Source organism: Cebidichthys violaceus, unplaced genomic scaffold (genome assembly GCF_023349555.1).
Source record: "Cebidichthys violaceus isolate CVI_PGR_0920_01 unplaced genomic scaffold, fCebVio1.0.p SCAF_1, whole genome shotgun sequence".
Lineage (NCBI taxonomy): Eukaryota > Metazoa > Chordata > Actinopteri > Perciformes > Stichaeidae > Cebidichthys > Cebidichthys violaceus.
In genome coordinates this window covers 6,191,310-6,209,563 of record NW_027176262.1, presented here as the reverse complement: position 1 = coordinate 6,209,563, position 18,254 = coordinate 6,191,310, and the positions used below count along the sequence as shown (strand labels likewise).

Below are 18,254 nucleotides of genomic sequence, written 5' to 3'. Positions count from 1 at the left end.
CTATGACTTTTTTATGAAATGCTATACTATGACTTTTTATTGACTTTTTTCGACATGCTATACTATGACTTTTTTATAACTTTTTTATGACATGCTATACTATGACTTTTTATTGACTTTTTTCGACATGCTATACTATAACTTTTTTATGACATGCTATACTATGACTTTTTTATAACTTTTTTATGAAATGCTATACTCTGGCTTTTTATTGACTTTTTTCGACATGCAATACTATGACTTTTTTATAACTTTTTTACAACATGCTATACTATGACTTTTTTATGACATGCTATACTATGACTTTTTTATAACTTTTATGACATGCTATACTATGACTTTTTTATAACTTTTTTATGACATTCTATAGTATGACTTTTTTATAACTTTTATGACATGCTATACTATGACTTTTTTATAACTTTTATGACATGCTATACTATGACTTTTTTATAACTTTTTTATGACATGCTATACTATGACTTTTTTATAACTTTTATGACATGCTATACTATGACTTTTTTATAACTTTTTTATGACATTCTATAGTATGACTTTTTTATAACTTTTTTATGAAATGCTATACTATGATTTTTTTATAACTTTTTTATGACATGCTATACTATGATTTTTTTATAACTTTTTTATTACATGCTATACTATGACTTTTTTATGAAATGCTATACTATGACTTTTTATTGACTTTTCGACATGCTATACTATGACTTTTTTATAACTTTTTTCTGACATGCTATACTATGACTTTTTCATAACTTTTTTTATGAAATGCTATACTAAGACTTTTTTATAACTTTTTTATGAAACGCTATACTATGGCTTTTTTATAACTTTTCTATGACATGCCATACTATGACTTTTTTATAACTTTTTTATGAAACGCTATACTATGGCTTTTTTATAACTTTTTTATGACATGCTATACTATGACTTTTTTATAACTTTTTTATGACATGCTATACTTTGACTTTTTTATAACTTTTTTATGACATGCTATACTATGACTTTTTTATAACTTTTTTATGACATGCTATACTATGACTTTTTTATAACTTTTTTATGACATGCTATACTATGACTTTTATAATTTTTTCATGAAATGCTATACTATGACTTTTTTATAACTTTTTTATGAAATGCTATACTATGACTTTGTATTGACTTTTTTCGATATGCTATACTATGACTTTTTTAGAACACATAGTACTGCATGTTACGACATGCTATACTATGACTTTTTCATTGACTTTTTGGACATACTATACTTTTTTCAACATAGTATAGTATGTGTCTTACATAAATCCCCCAACCCTATGGAATTGCAATACAAAATCGCTTGATTTAAAGACTCAATTAAAGAACTGAGAAAATAAATTTGTTCAAGTGGTTTATTTACAAAAACAATATTTGGAAGTGACCAATCACAACCAACAGCACTATAACTGTGGGAAGTAAAGCAAACATATTGTCAGTCATGTCTATGTTACAAAAATATTTACCTATTTAATATTTTACAGTATCTACAACAAATCTATCACTTTGACATTCCTTGTTTTAACTTGCTCCATATCATCAAGATTGTCTTCGATGTGCAACATAATAACTTTTGACATTTTTCTTCACACCTCAAATTTGTTACCTTTACACACAAAAGCTTCATAACACCACCTGTTCGGTCAGTGGTACAGTTCATGTTCTCCTACATGTAAATATGAAAGACATTCTCAAGGCAGAGCAGAGGCTCACTTTGATTCACTTTGATTGACGGTAAGAAGTCAATACTCCTCGACGTTTGAACTTCATTCGATTTCACCCTCTGGGCCAGTGAGTTCACATTCAGTGTGGGTGTGCATGTGTGTATATCTCTATCCCCTTTGCCCTCATGCTTTGATTTTCCTCAGCGGTGCTTTTGTTTGCAACTATGCACATATTCTATTTGGACCCCTCGACAAGGGACGCTGAGGTCAGCGGCATTTCAAAGAGGCGGTGCAACCACACTTGAGAGTGGCTGCTGCTCATCTGTATGGGGGGGAAGGGGGGGGGGGGGGGACTAGAGAGTAATCTCATCCGGGATCTGGCCGTGGCTGTTGAGTCCAGGGTGGAACACGAGCCAAAGAAATCCATGTCATCCTGGAAAGAGAGCAGGAAGAGGATCACAGACACACAGTGATTAGTAACAAATCTATCTAGAGCCGACCAGGGGAAGACTGAAAGCAGGACAGTCTTGTCTACATCAAAGAAGTTGTGGTATCTCTTGTTTCTTTGACCAGCTGCTCTTAAAGCCACAGTATGTACAAAATGTCAATAAGTATGTCATTAAAAAAAAATCAAAAAAATGAATGTATGTCATAACACAAGATAAAATGTCACATAGGGTGTCATAAAAGCTAAAAAAATGAATAGTATAGGATGTCAGAAAATCATAAGAATGTCATGGGATAGTTTTAAAAAAAATATTATTTCATAAAGTGGGAAAGGCTACCTTTTCTTCTTTGTTTGCTCTCACATACCTTTGCTTGACACTAAATAATAAATAATACGAAGATCATTCATCAGTTTGCTTTGAAGCAGCTAATTTGAAGTGCCAAGGGAGTGTCTTAACACACTTAGCACAACATTCATGAGGAAAAGTGATTCATATCCAGGCGAGTTATGAGCAAACTCAGTAGAAATGTGTGTGCCATTTGGTAAAAGGAAGTCATGCTTCATTAATATCTAATCATACGTTTCCGGTGTTTTGCACAAGAGTATTATGACACCTCACCTTCCTGACTTGATGCATCTGTCACAGCTTCACTGTAGCTCTTTCTGGTCATCTCAGGTGAATTCTCCCTTGGCTTGCGCCCCTCCTCTTCATCGCCATCCTCTTCTTCCACCTCCAGTCTCCCTGCATGTTCAGCGTTACACTGAGGCTGCCCAAAACACTCCGCAGGCTCTAAACTCCCTCTCATCCCACCAGCCTCTTTGCAGTGGGACTCAGGATGTCCTCCCAGCTGCATCGGGATGCTCTCCCCATCCCGATGTGTATTTCTGGGGAGCATAATAAAAGAAAAGCTGCGGTTATCACCATGAATCACTATTCACTGCCACACCCAGTGTGGCTACACTTTTACGATGCCCTCAGTGTGTTCTCAACACTTCAAAGAGTCTAATTAACCCCATTAAATTATGTCTACAGCACCTTGAACAGCAAGCGAAATGAGAACGCTGTTACCAGGATTAGTGTAGGCGTAGCAAACGCTAGCTGATGACATTGTGTGACGTTCTTTAATCTTCCTTTTATTCTCAGCGTGTAAACAAAATGATGCTCCTTACTTTACGTGATTTATGGTACAGTATAATATTCTACAACAGCATATAATATGGAGTAACTGCAGCTGTTCATGATTATGCTCTTCCTCAAAAGGGGGAGATATACAAGTTTAAAACTTTCATTCGTTTCATCTTAATGAGCGTACACATATTCCTCACCCGTCACTGAGGCTCATCTGGGACTGGAAGGGACTGTTGTCCAGGCTGCGGCCCAGACTGCAGCTCTCGTCACAGCACAGAGATGGGATCAGGTGGACTGGACCTGGACATTGCACACACACACACACACACACACACATGTACAACTTTACAAAAAACATTCACCCAGCTGCCATCACCTCCGAGTCTAACGGCACGATGAGGCCCACTATACAGTTTACCACTGGAGTTAGAATACAATGCTTTCCTTACACTCATCAGTTGTTTGATCGGCCTCGGCTGTTGTATAAAATGTCTTCGGTTGGAACCACAACCTACCACAGGTTTGTCCGGGGCCTAGGTGACACTGGCAGCAGGGTCTCTGGGGAAGGTCTTGGAGCCAGCGGGGGTCCAGGCAGGACAGCTCTGCTCCACCGTAGGGACAATCCTGGGACCTCAGAGAGGCAGCTGAGGAAACAACAAGCCACGTCTCAGCACAGCAGGGCTCTTCTACTAATACCACTTATATGATATAATATTGTATCCTTTATGAAAGCTTTATAAATGCTTTATTAATAGTTATTAAAATGTTTACTTATGCTTAATAGAACAGTTACAAGCCATGGAAATTAATAACTTTTGGATTGCCAGGTTTTCTGGACTGACCGAAGAACCTTTTAAGTATTTTGTAATGGCTTTCCAGCATTTATAACTGCTTTATTACCAAGCAGAAGGGACAAAAACAGACAAAGTAGTTTTTCACAACCTAGGAAACACAAATGTAACGCTTTATAAAACATGCCTTAATAGAAGTTGGTACCCTTTTACTTGTATAGAAGAAACGCTTCATTCTTATTAGTAATAACTGGATTTTTGTGTTTTTGTAATTGCTGCTGTCAGGTGAAATCCTCCCAGCTACAGTTGTGCTGTTTATCCGACTGAACGTACATTCTCTCTTGTGCGTTGAGAAATGCCTCACTCCCCTCGGGTCCATGAGGCCGATTAAAATTCTTTTGTATAATTTAAAAAGCAACTGTGTCAGCGTTTGGAAGCAGCTTGGGTAAAGGGTGGGGTGCATGTTTGGACTGAGTGAGAAACATTTAACTTGTGCGTTCACCTTACACCGTTAAGGTGAGAAACAAACAGACAACTGGTAACGCCTTAGTAACTTCTACCTCACTCTTTGTTTCAGGCGAGCTTACCGGGGAAACGTGATGTCATTAACTCTTTGCCCCGGGACGTTTCACATACTCAAAGCGCTTTTGGCCTCCGGAATGCTGCTCATTAAACAAGTTACCACAAATATGCAACATCAGGGTTTAATAAGGCTCAACACTGGTGATCAATTCTGACAGATGAACTGGCACTCTGTTTGTGTTGTTAACAAAAGAGCGATGAAATCACGCTCATCCAGCTATAAATACTCCTGTTCATTTACCTTATTAAGGGCTCTTTAAGTGGCACTCATATTTTAACATGCACATATTTAGCTCTTGCGCAACACTGATCCCTGCAGTGCACTAAGAAATAAAAAGCTCCAGCTCCAACTTTAACTGTCAGCTCATTACATCTCAAAGCACACAAGCGAATAACACACTTTAACTTGTTATCACCGTGTGTATCTTTTTTGTTTGGTCTTTTTAAGAACTGAATATGTTTCAGAATACATTTTTGGTAATCTTGACTACAAAACAAATTGTAATAGAGATTCTCTGGCAGTGTATTGAATCACCAGCACCTGGGGAGGAGGGTGGGGGAATGTGAATGTGAATCTACCTTAAGGCCTGTGCATTGGTCTAAAGACAGCATACCTTCTTTCTTTTTTTTGAAAGCACCAATCATTAGTAAATTGTTTTGAAGAATCCCCTAAAGCTCCTGCTCTTCTTGGCATCTATTAAACACACGGTCCTGATTCTGAAAGCTCTTTTTCAGCCATGCACAGGTGCAGATGTTGCGACTCACCACTGGGCTTCTTCTCCAGCAGCTGTCTCTTGCAGTAGATAACACACAGGACCAGCAGGGCCAGCAGCACGGTGGCCAGAGCGCTGCAGATGACCGCGGCCAGGGCCATGTCCCGCGGGCTGGTCACCACCGAGGGCAGCGGCACCAGGTTCACGCGCCCGCTGCCTGTGAGGAAGACGGAGGGAGATGAAGGTGAAATACGGCTGAACAGCAGGATGTAAAATGTCCATTCAGTCTTTGATTGACCACATGACGGCGTATGCACCTTATTTCAAGGTGATGAGTGTTTTTTTAATAATAGACCCGAGCAAACACGCAAACACCTTATCTCTCAAAATAGCAGTTATTGGATAACACATGACGAGGAGCGACTACTTCACGTTATCTGACGCTCCTCAGCCAATCGGAATCGGGTAACGTGAGACAAATTATTCCCTTTGCGCCCTCGAGCCAGTCGCCTCTTTGCTTAAGCCTAATGAAATACGCAGAGGAGTTCAAAGAGAAAACGCCTGTGGTGGGTTCGCCCTTTATCTGCCTCTGTCTCGTTTCCCCACAGAAGATGATTTACAGACATTTCTCCCCCACCCCCACCCCCAGGCTCCCTCACATGCCAGTCACACAGCCCTGAAGTCAAGAGGCAGACATGCTAGTCAGGCTTCTGCAATGGTTCAGATATTAGTGTGTAAGCGGGCTTCTGTCGCACACGCACTGATTTCATGACTAAGTTCTCATCCTGCCCGAGGGGAAACGTGATATCACGCCTTCGGGACCCTTCACACACTCGTGTAGAGACTTTCGGCTTCAAGAATGCTGCTCATCACACACAGTACCACAAATACAGAACATTGGGGTTTAATATCGCTTAACGCTCGATGTCAACAAGACAGACGAACTGACTCTTGTTTTTAAAAAATTGTCATCTGCTACGTGTAATTATCCTTTGAAGCACTAAGTCAGAGATAAAGAGAGGAGAAGAAACGGCAGCACACCTGAATTCTCAAGTCGACTGACATTTCTCTCTGAGCTCATGTAGCTGAAGATAATTGTCTGTGATTATTATCAGCAATCAAATAATATGTTTTCCTGATCAATGTCTGTATGATAGCAGAGCAAACATGAAAGGTATGCTGGTGTGACACTGTGAAACAGACAGAGCAGTTAACAAAGTGTGGGGGAATAAATTGTGAGAGATTGTTGATGAATATGGCAAATATAATGAATGGCTTTTTGTTTGAGAAAATCTTTTTTCAGTGAGCCCTGCTGTTTGCTTTTCAGTACATTAATCATAAAGGGAACTGGTTTCCACCTTTTCACATCCAAGAGCTCTTTGTTACGCCCTGTAAACATTACTTTAGCTTTGGGCACTTTTTTTATTCTGCCAGATAGGGGATAAGGGTATTTTAACATTCCGGGAAGAAAAAAACCCTCAAAGCAGCAGTTCGGAGCTTAGTTTGTCCCAGAGAGCAAAATAAAAGGGCATTTTTAAATAAGCACAAAGTACACAATGTCAAAAACATGACTTATAACTTGTCATTAAAACATATTGGCAACTTCCAGATCTTAAAAACTGTTACAGGAGCTAAAATCACTGCAGCTGCTCTCAATAATGTGCAGTTTACATAAGAGCGTTTGTATTGCTGTCGAGTTTTTAGACACTTTTAAAAACAATACGCTGTATATAAAGAAATGAATGTATTACTACAAACAATGTCAAATACCTCATAAGGACACAGTGTAACAGCACCATACTTTATCTTCACGTTTGAGACTCATAATGAATTGTCATAGCACGGATTACCATAATAATCGTCATACACAAAGACACTGCACTGTATTGGTAATCTTTAAATACATTCTAACCATTGTGTTTGCGTTTGGTCTTCACTGTCAAGGTGAGCATCCTCTGGCCCGCAGCACAAAGGCAGCCTGTTATCAGAGCAGCTGCAGCACACACAGATAAACACTGGTCCATTGAAGAGGCCTCACCTGCTGATATTATCTCCTCACCAACCAGACCAATAAACCGCAGCCTTTCATACACTCCCTGCCTGTTGACTTTATGGGATGCCACATACTCCAAATAAAAGGAGCACTTCTCTACACCTCAGAGGGCTCTTTGACTTTTGTCGGTACAAACTCTTTTTAAGGAGGTTCTTTAGGAGAACCGATCCCTTCTGTACGCAGAACTCTGAAGACCAGAAATGAGAAAAGAAATCTTTTCTTTTTATTCTACTTAATGTTAAGACATTTAAAAAGGTTCAAACCCAAATTCATGCCAAGAACTTTGACTCCACTGTTATATGAGAAACAATGAAGGCACTGATCTGAATCAGTATACAGTACATTACTATACATTAAGAGGCTTATGTACAACTTAGTAGCTTATAGTAGCTCTTAGGATTTGGTGTCTTTAGTCAGCTCTACAGTAACTTCAACATATTCAAAAATGTAATTCTGGGAATATGAAAATATAATTTATAATTATAATTAGCTGTTGCCCACTCCAGCTTTCAGAGATTTGGAAATGTAACAGCTTTGCTTGATTTGATGCATCTTATCATCTGTTATTCCCTGAAATGTTTGATCATTAATTCAGTTTATTGTACTCATTAGGGAGTGTTCACATGGAAGTCTGTTTTAAATTGGCTCCTCTAGTAGCAAACACATTTTATACAGGAGCTCTCTCTGAACGTTTAGTGCATTACTGGCAACAACAGACAACATATTAAATCATAATTTTAGAGTGACTCTGGATACGTCTGCTAGAAATGATTTCTAATGTCATGACTCCCAAGGTGTTTGTGGTAAAACATTTTATGATCATCGCTTCTTGTAATGTGACACCAAACGGCATTATTGCTGTGAGGTTGTGGTTTGATATTTGTATGATAATTCTATTAGGACAGCAGTGAGGATAAACTGATCCGCGATCAGATCATCATTCCAGCTGCTGACATCTGAGTATGAGAAAAACTGAAAGGCTCTAGTTTGAATCGCTGGCAGGCAATCGCAGTTAGGAATGTTGCCTGTACCTTGCCAGCCTGATGTGTTTTCTTGCCATCTGTGGTGAGAACTGGTTGCATGACCCTTTGAAGTCAGTGAGCACGCTGCAAGAGTGAACACAGATTATGTTTTCTTCATGCAACTAGATGGAGAGTTGAGGTTATCAGGAGGGACAGAGGTTCACGATCTCTTTTAGTTGCATGCAAAAAGGATAAGCAGCAAATAACTGAATTTCTTGAAAATATTCCCTTGTGAGAAAGAAGGGATTTCCTGGATAAAATATAACTGATGTTTTGTTGCTGCACTTTAAACCCCACACCACTGTTTCTCTTTTAACTGAACAAAGAAGGATAAATCTACCTTGTGCATATCCAGTTGTACAACACTGGGCACCGTGAAGCCGATTTATCAGAGAAAGTGAACCAAAACATTCTAGCTGCGGGCCGTGAAACCAAAACAACATGCCGAAAGACAATAAAATGTTCTGTAAAGCCGAGTGAAACTGCAGAGTCAGGTGATACTTTTCTGTGGGTTCGTCAGCACAAGCAACATCTGTCTGCACGCCTGTGTGTGTGTGTGTGTGTGTGTGTGTGTGTGTGTGGGTGTGTGTGTGTGTGTGAGTGTGTGTGATAGCTCTCCTAGATCTACCGTGACACTGAAGAACTCTTAGCAGATGAAACACATAAAAGAGGCTGAAGAATTCCATAAAACACAATCTCCTTTTTCCCTCGGTTCCAAAAAGCCACTGGGGGAAAGGGAGGAGAGGAAAGGGGGGGGGGGGGGGGGGGGGGGGGGGTAAAATTTACAGTCCTCCCCAGACAGCGACTGCCTCCCCTGCACAGATGCACCGTTGCCCCGGGCCAGTGTGGCCCATTAGAATGTTCTGCCCTTCAAGTTTTCACCACCCTCCTGAAGATAACACTGGAGGGAGGGAGCAGGACTCTCAAGCATTTGGAAATGCTCCACGGAGAGTCCCTGCAGGACCTGGTAACTACCAGCTATGTTCCCTGACACAATGGCCATTTTGTTTCGCTGGCCTCCTCTAGTATCAAAACGGGAAGCTGCACAGATGGACCAAATGAGCAGACAGAGGGTGGTCCGCTGTCTCAAGGCCGGCGTTCATCGCACAACACTGCAACAATGTACACACAAAAAAATCCCCATTTTAAAACCAAACTAACAGTGGACGGTCGGAGGAAATCGGATTCTTTACATTTGGGACTTGAGAGCGTTTTTTAGTTGTCTGATCTCCCAGAGCTATCTCCATGTATTTAGCACGCGGGGGGGGGCTAACCCTAGCTGGGACAGCTCTGATGCTCATGCTGCCAAAAAAGTCTCCTCAGACACAGCTGCAGCCTCCTCTAGCAGCAGGAAGTCACACTCAATTACCAAAAGGTACAAGTTCACTCGCCTGTTGGTTTTATATGTGGAAACCTGGAATCATAAGGTTGTGCTTAACTACTTCTAATGGCCGGAAGACGGGCGCTAATTGGATCTGTAGCCTACTGGAACGTGAGTCTTGCTTTGTGAAAAATACTATAAAACACCTCCTCTCTCCTTTTTGCATAATGGGTACTATTATACTAATATTAATATTAGTGATAATGGGGGTTGGTACAAAAGGAAATCAGTTGTGCTGCTTGAACCAGCACACTCCCTATCATGTTTACTCTGGTGCTAAAACTAATACTTTTGAGACATGTTTTCTCTCGAAATATCAATAGAAGGATTGTTCGAGGAAGTTGGCTCATTTCATCCAAAAATGAGTGACATTCTGAGCTATCATAATCCAGTGTTGGCAAATCCAGTATTATGTTAGTGGTATCCATTTCAGCTTTTCAACTGCTCAGCTTGTAAATCCAAGCATTTATTTGCACATATAGCATTGCTGCTTGACTCCGTGAGACTTAGTGAATGAACTGTGGCTTGCTCCACCCTTTATAGTCTGTAGTTCTGGTTACACCAAAGGCCTTGTGCTGGCATGTTTTGTGTGTGTGTGTGTGTGTGTATGTGTGCAGGCTTTGTTATGGCACTGCAACCTGGCTTTTGGTTCTGATAGCATTTGGTTATGAGTTTAATAGTGTGCTGTAGCCGGTGATGTTTGCTTTTAGACTATTGTATCCCCGCTTGTTTCATCTTAAAACATCGCCTATTGTGGGATGGGATGAATAGCCTGTATTCATGGGACCATTTAACCGAATGTCCCACTGATGTCAGGCCAACTGTTAGAAGAGGTAAAAGAAAGTAAAGGTGCTTACAGTGAGGCTCATAAGGAGGCGGAGGGTCCCCACATGGTATACACTCCATGTCCTGAAAACCACTTAATTTTGTCTTCCTGTAATATCTGTTGAAGACACAAAATTACATGTTTTAATGTAAACAAAGGAGCAGCAAACATGCACAAACTCAGCTCATAGTGTTGTTACATATTAAAGGTATTACATATTAAAGCTGTTTCTCTTCTTTGTCTGACTATTATTGTAAAAAAACACAACTGTCCGGTGGAGATGTGTCTGTCCTCTCACCCCGGCAGACAGTCGCCACACACAGCGTTGCTGGTGGTGGAACAGTTGCCCTTCTGGAAGCGGTTGATGAGTCCACAGTCCAGGCAGGGCTTGCACTTCTGCAGGCTCCGGTCCTCCTTGAAGCGACTGCTCCGGCAGGGCACGCACCGGGCATCCTCTCCATAACCAAAGCCACATTCCTGGGGGGATTAACGGGAGAAATACACGGGTTAAGAGGTGGGGTCGGTGGTTTGGAGAGATGTGCAGCTGGTGAAAAGAAGGGCTTGAATGCGGACTACCGGGGGTCTGGAATTAAAGAATGATCTTGGCTCGCGGGATCAAAAGACAACAATGGCCTGCCTCTTTTGAGAGTCCATCTTACACTGGCAATAATCTCCCTGACTCTCTTAGCATGAATGAGCGGCCTTCCGCTGCAAGACCCAGAAAGGCCAGGCATTTGAATGATAAAGGCCCTCGGGGACACCCACTGTTGTATTATTGCAAGTTTATTGCTGCGTTTTTTTGTGTGACTCCCTCTCCGAGCAGACTCCTTGAGAGTCCCGTTGATTGAGAGGCTGGCAGGCAAAGGAAAGGCTTCAGTGAGGGGGCAAGGATTATGGAGAGGTATATGGAGAAAATGAGATGAATACTCTTTTTGTCAACAATTGAAAAGTGCACTTAAAAAGCACAGCTTCCTACTACCGTGTGACTGATCTAATGCTGAACCATCTTTTGATGATTTGTTCACCTGAAACGAGCAAAAATATAAGATAGAGGTTTAAAAATCAACACTTTTTATTGTTTTCTTTGACTAAATGATATAGTCTGGATAGAAGATAAAATATGTGTTTGTTTGTATGAGTTATAGGTATTTCACAGTCACATTAACTCTTTTTCACATTTAACATTGTTTTCATGTTATATACAGCGACTTGAACGCCTGGTATAGTTTAGAAGCATAACTTACGGTGAAAGGAACCAAATATCAACACTAAAATGAACCCCAAATGTATTAATAATGTAATTATGTATTGCCAATGTCTTTCCTAATTGCATCTCTGTCACAACCCTAAAAGTTATGTTGAAAGACTGGTGACCTCAGTGACAAAGTGACATTTACATGACAGCTGATATTACTGTACTGTAATATCTGAGTGAAAAGACCCTGCAGGGATGACATCATACATTGATCATTCATTATCAGCTCCATAGCAGCTGCCCTCCTGTTGTCCAGCATTGCCACACTGCAATCCAAAGCCAGAAGGATGGGGGGGGGGGGGGGGGGGGGGCTCATATATCATTAAAGTGAAGGCCGGCTCCAAACAGGGCTTCTCTCTTCTCTTCTCTCATCGCCCGTGTCCCATTTCACCGCCGGGGCATGCAGTCCTGCTGGAATGTGGGCACAAGAGTCTGATATGGGGGTTGGGTTTTTGGGGAAGCAGGCTGGCAAGAAATAAAAAGGGAAAGGGAAAGGCAAAGATGCGATCGTGTGATGGCACCACGGAGTCGGGACAGAAGATGAGGATTTCAGCGCTTCCAGCCAAACACATGTGAGGCCTGACATTGAACCCTTTGGGCCAGGCCTGGCCCGAGGTGGACAAGCTAGGGCTGGACTATTGCAGCTGTTGTTATGAACTCTCCATAAAAGGCCTTGCTCTCCAGCAGAGCAGGGAACAGTGGAGGTGTGGGGGGGGGGAGGGAAGAGACAGAGAAAGAGCGAGAAACAGAAAGGGGGTGGCTGATGAGTGATAAAAAGGGGAAAGGCGGAATAAAGAAGACCCGGCCGCCCACTGTTGCCTGTCTGAGGGGAATGAAGCTCAGACTGAGCCAGGGGAGACTGGAAAACTACCACGGCACTCAACCCTAATACTAGTCCTTAAGAAAGGGCTGTAGGCCCAGCCACTGCAGGGCACCTCACAGAAGTCCTGTGACCCACTTCCACATGAAGGAAGGGGCCCAGCGATGATTCGTCTCCTCTAACCCAATGCACTGGCACAAGTTCTGCCTGTGGGGCACCACATGGCAGGACGGGGGCTGATGCCACGTAGACACAAGCAGGTCAGAGCACTGAAACAAAAGCAAACTAGAGCCAACTTCTGCCTCTTTGATCCAGGCAGCACAGATCATCAAGGAGGGATCTCTTTGTTCTTTCATCCCTGCTTACAAAGCTGTGCAGAGCCGACATCCTGCACTGACTGAGTCTAGTTCAGCAGCTGAGAGAAAGACAATACTCCGTGGTGATCTGTGATGTTTATGTTAATATCACATGAAAGCACAATGTATAAGCTTTTTCCAAAACATAACTCCAATCGACCAATATCAACAACATATATTCAGTCAGTATGTTAACCTACCTCCCTGAAAAGACAGTATTTATTGAAATGGATGGGATAAAACTACACATTTGGGAAGAAAACTGCAAGGGATGTTGTCAATAAAAAAAGTGAACTGTGATAAAAAATATATTATCATTAAAAAATAAAATAAAATAAAGTAAATTAACGGTTAAGTGGGCCGGTCCCTCCATCTACTTTAAGTTGATTTCACGTCAAAGCCCCCCCCCCCCCCCCCCCCCCCCAAAAAAAAAGCAGATGCTTAACATCCCATTTCCCTGCTCTATCTCCTGATCTAGTTTGGCTGAGACTGCCAAGCATAACAGCAGCGTGGAGGGGAGGGGAGCGGCGTGAGAGAGGAGAGCTGGCTGGGACCTGAAGCATGTTCAGACGGAGAGATATTTCTGAGATTAGGAGGGAATCACAAGGGGGGGGGGGGGGCAGTCATCTGATCTGGTAATGAAACAGTGCTGAAAACAATGCATGCTAGTTAAAAAGCTGTGTTCTGTCTGGGACAAAACACTCTCTTGCTCTTTTTGTTTTCCTCTCTCTTTTACACTTTTTACTGCCTGGATTCTTTAGACACAAGGATAGTGCAGCAGCAGCAGCAGCAGCTGTGATTTTGACCCCTCCGTTGTCTCTCTCGTTAGCCAGTACTAACCTCTTTGCCCTGCGAGTGTGGCTGAAGGAAATGTTACACTCTTGCTACATACTACAAGACGTCGACACATCAAAGTTGTGTTCCTGCCTCTTTTTTTGTTGTTGCCACTGGCAGTTGTCCAGCATGTACTGGAAGGCAATTCACTCCTTCTCCTTCATGCTTGACAACACAAGAGACTAGGCAACTTACTATGAATGAAACCTAGAATGAAATATGTCTGAAAAAAAGAATAACTGCTTTTAATGGACATTCCCTCTGTGTGGGTGGTTCTTTTAGCTACAGTTGGTGTGAAGGGGCTAATTGATGTTTGTCAGCTCGCCTAAGAGCGGCTTCCAGAGGCAAACTTCCAGAGCAAACTGGGGCACATTCCTCTGGGATCTCTATGGCAGCTGCACAGAGTGACTCCAAAAATCTGCTTCCCTCCTAACGTCCAGCCATGCCTTTCAGAATATGGACAGATTGTCTTGGTTACGCAGCACTCAGATCAGAAGTTGTTTCTCTGGGAAACTTTCTCCGAGTGCAGGCCTAGGTCGCCACTGTGAGCCGGCATCCCGCTACCTTCAGAGAAAGAATGAGGCAGCCAATTATTAACCAGGACCCCAGGGTGGCTCGCAGCATTCAGGCCTGTTGAGCTGGCAAGAGGAACACGAGGACTACTGAAGCGCATTACCAACCACAGAGTGCATGTCTGTGTGCACTGAGATTAAAGGCAACTGGACTTAAATGCATGTGTGCAACAGATGTCAAGGTTTTTTTCACCAGTACTCAAAGATGCTGTGGAGTGTAAACCCAACTAAAGTCAGTTTACTAGCCTTTTTATTTACGAACTACTCAAAGCTGCCATTTTATTATATATGTATGTAAGGTTAGGGTTATATTATGTAAACGTATGCGTTACTGATTCCTCCTTTTTTGTGCGTGTGCCTTTAAACTTTAAAATAAGAGAAGAAATCTGCCAAATTGGTTGAGACTGTTTAACTTATTGTTTAACTTACCTCCAATATAATTGAACTTGTGTTAAAAATGCAATCACGTCTTTTTGATACTGCAGAGGCAATGTGGCTGTGACTCTTACCTTTCAACAGCTTTTGTTGTGTACCCTAGTTACACTTAAATCAATCAAAAATGTGAATGGTTTTGTAAATAATAGTAATAATATGTTTGCCTGCCACAAACTGATTCAGTTATTACACTTTGCTCACCTGTCCATCAATGCCTACACTTGCAAAAGGAGGTGCATAGCTGCTGCCTGCCAGAGGAAAGTCTTAGCGAACACCATAGAGGCCTGTTTGTACAAAGCACACAAAAACCTGTGGCTAAGGTGCTGGAAAAAGCTGTATTCCCAGTTGAAAGAGCAGCAAGCTTAGGCATGGCTTGCTTCAAACAGTGAAGACAATAAGTTGGACCGGGTGCAATGGAGAAAAACAATGGAAGCCATTCAGCTGCAGAAGGTCAAAAGTATGGGTGTGACTGATTAAAGAGGGGTCGGTGTTTTACAAAAGCTAATAACGGCTTGGCTGTTCTCTGCATGAAAGAAAGGAAGTAATAAATAATGTTGGTTCCCTGGATGAGATACACTTTTCTAAACAGTGATGTCCATTCTTTTCATGAACCCAACGGTTTCAGAGTTTTTGTTTGTTACCACAGGAATAATCCATTCTACTTCTTTTCAGTTTAAGGAAGTCGATTCAGCAGACCTGTTATGGATCACTTGTGCTACTACACTTTTTCCTAAATAAGCAAATCGACAATATGTTTTCCTTTTAGTGGCTCTGTGGATAATGCTCCTGAGTGAGCACAGAACTTCAGACAGATCTAAATTTAATTAATGTAAGGTAATACAATAATTCCAAAACTATTTAGTTCCAACCTTTGATAGCTCCTGTCCTGCATCACACTGCTTGCAGGGTTTACAGTTCCCAAAGCGGTCCCTGTACTCCTGTTCTCTGCATTCTCTGGTCTCCTCCTCGGCCCCCACAGGAATCTGAGGAGGACAGTCATTTAGTGAAAGTTAGAGATTCTTGTACATCATCACCACTTTCATCTAGAACAGAAAAAAGCAGACTGAATCAACAGCTGTGCAACACAATCTCTCTTCAAGTTGTATAAGGGGATCAACCCCTGCCTTTGACTCTTCCTTGAAAACAAGTCTGATACTAGTGGGATGAGATAAGATGAAACTTTAATGAGCCCCGTGGGTAAACAGCAGCAGAATCTAAGTCCCGAGCAACAATACCAGAGACGAGAACATAGATAGGGAACACAATCAGGACAATGCAGCGGACAAAAGTAAAATGATACTCAGCATTGTCAGAGTGTCGCCAGCAAAGACTACACAGATCCCACAGTGTGAACCTTTTAAACACTGGCATGCAGTGCAGTTCAAGTTCATGTGGGCAAGTTTGTGAAAAAAACTAATAGTTTGTAGCATCTGCAGCTCACTTTTGGAGAATTTTTACATTTTCCCCAGAAGTTGGGGTTTGCACAGTTTTCATGGAGAATACATGAAAACGGTCAAAAGCTTCAGAAAAAGCGAGTAAGTGGAACTTGAGTTAAGATTTTTTTGTTGACCCACTATATCCTATTGGTCAGAAATAAACTTTTACACTAAAATAGAACAGAGTAGAATCAAGTGAAAATGAAATAGAGCAGATAATGTACTTGCTTACCAGAGTTGAGTATATGAGCTGCACAGTTAGTAGAAGTGAGAAGGTATGTTGAAGAATCCAGACCATTTTGATGAGCCACTTGTTGCCTGCAGCTGAAAAAAGCACACATCAGAAGACTGAGATTAAGTATATTAATATATTGTCTCCTCTATAATACACAATAACTACATTTTTTGAGGTAAAACGATTTTGTTTGTTTTGATTATTACCACCAATACAGGCAAGTTCCTGTTTGTTTAACCTCTTAAACCCAACTGACTGGTGGGTCAGTCAATACTATCGTTCTGTGCAGCTCATCTTTATTCAAACCCACAGAATTTGATTTAATTTTCGAGTGCACTAAAAACTTTCCTAAGAAATCAAACATGTCAGTCTGAAGTTAAGGAAAATGTGAACCATCTATACATATGATACAGTCATCCAGTGTGGAATAAGGTGAGATTTTCAACATTAAGGCTACAGTATTAAAGGCTATTAAAAGGAGGTAAAACACTTTTAAAACCAAATATTTCTAAAATAAAGCATTATAGACTGTATAGTCTATAATAGTCTAAAATCACCACACGCACGTGCAAATTGTAGCAGAGTTGCAGCAAATTGATGCTGTTTGAATTAAAGTCACATCCGGAGCTGAGACGTTTCGGCACTTTAAAGCTCAGACAGCTTCCACAGCTTTACACGAGGAAGACTCTCTCATAGGACCATCACATATACATGTCTTAAAGTCTCAAAAACCTATAATATTGCCACTATGTCCCCAAGAACCATTAAAATATCCGTGCAATAGGCTAACGTGTAAAGCGACTGAGAGTCGGCAAACTGTAGTTTACCAACTCGTGACTTTCATCATCGTCAGTGTTCTCTCGTGTCGCTATACTAATACTATTCATGCAATATAAAGTTACATACTAGAGGTGTGTGCCTTGTAACGTTATTCTGAAATTCACCAAAGGCTTGTTCCATGTCGTTGCGCGTTACGTGTGAATGTCTAAAAACGTAATAAAAGCGCTTCTTACCTGTTAAAAATAAAGAGACCCTGTTGTTCAAAAGTACTGGTTCTGGAAAACTCAAAAAGCTTACCGGTGAGAGGTGTGGTGGTGTGTTTCCCGCACCGGTCCGCTCACCATGTCAGCGCTGCAGCTCGAGCCTCAGCACAACACAGAGCAGCGGCGGCGGCAGCTCGAGGACTACAGCGGCCAGATCAAAGGCGGGGAGAGGAGGAGGCGGGGTGGCTTTATGGACCTGAAGCGCGTGTATCTGATCTGCGATCAGCCTGCACTACATCAAAGACCCGATCCCACGGAGAGCCAAACACACAGTGTGATCAATAACAGCGTTTTCCTTTAAGCTGGTGTATAATGAGTCGATGGAAATGATGAAGTAGGTTGGTCTAACAAATGTCGAATAGGAAGATGACGATTTTCTCCCTCCCAGTGTGTGTGTGCGTGTGTGTGTGTGTGTGTGGTTTATTTAATGGCTGTTTTAGTGCAGTCAGTCTTCTGAATTTTGAGCACCAGCCAAGAGGCTCCCAAACTGTGGTCTGGGGACCTCTGATGGTCCTTCAGTGTCCCTAACGGTCCCCAATTACAAGTTTAACTTCATATTTACTACTTTAAGTGACTGGACCAATAGCTACACAGAACAACTGTTTTAG

General features: G+C 41.6%; 1 protein-coding gene across 3 annotated transcripts; it reads right to left on the bottom strand.

Annotated features, from left to right (window-relative positions):
- Positions 1 to 1,398: 1,398 nt before the first annotated feature.
- On the bottom strand, positions 1,399 to 17,987 carry LOC137875278 (tumor necrosis factor receptor superfamily member 19-like). 3 transcript variants are annotated; one of them, XM_068714496.1, is made up of 10 exons: positions 17,617 to 17,987; positions 16,601 to 16,692; positions 15,802 to 15,915; positions 10,959 to 11,137; positions 10,692 to 10,777; positions 5,431 to 5,595; positions 3,742 to 3,936; positions 3,490 to 3,592; positions 2,783 to 3,048; positions 1,399 to 2,148 (listed from the first exon to the last, which is right to left on the bottom strand). In XM_068714496.1, exons 2-10 carry the CDS (start codon positions 16,664 to 16,666, stop codon positions 2,144 to 2,146), a joined length of 1,179 nt encoding a protein of 392 aa, XP_068570597.1. In that variant the 5' UTR covers positions 16,667 to 16,692; positions 17,617 to 17,987; the 3' UTR covers positions 1,399 to 2,143. The 3 variants fall into 3 exon arrangements, with proteins under 3 accessions (XP_068570597.1, XP_068570507.1, XP_068570682.1); XM_068714406.1 differs by having other exon boundaries at positions 17,681 to 17,984; XM_068714581.1 differs by having other exon boundaries at positions 3,808 to 3,936; positions 17,681 to 17,977.
- Between the last annotated feature and the right edge of the window lie 267 nt (positions 17,988 to 18,254).

Excerpts from the sequence above, each read along its gene's own strand:
- LOC137875278 (XM_068714496.1), bottom strand. The coding sequence starts at position 16,666 with ATGGTCTGGATTCTTCAACATACCTTCTCACTTCTACTAACTGTGCAG. Across the intron at positions 15,916-16,600 it reads AGCTCATATACTCAACTCTG|ATTCCTGTGGGGGCCGAGGA; the intron begins GTAAGCAAGTAC and ends TGTCCTCCTCAG. Across the intron at positions 5,596-10,691 it reads GCCTCCTTATGAGCCTCACT|GCAGCGGGCGCGTGAACCTG; the intron begins GTAAGCACCTTT and ends TCTTCCTCACAG.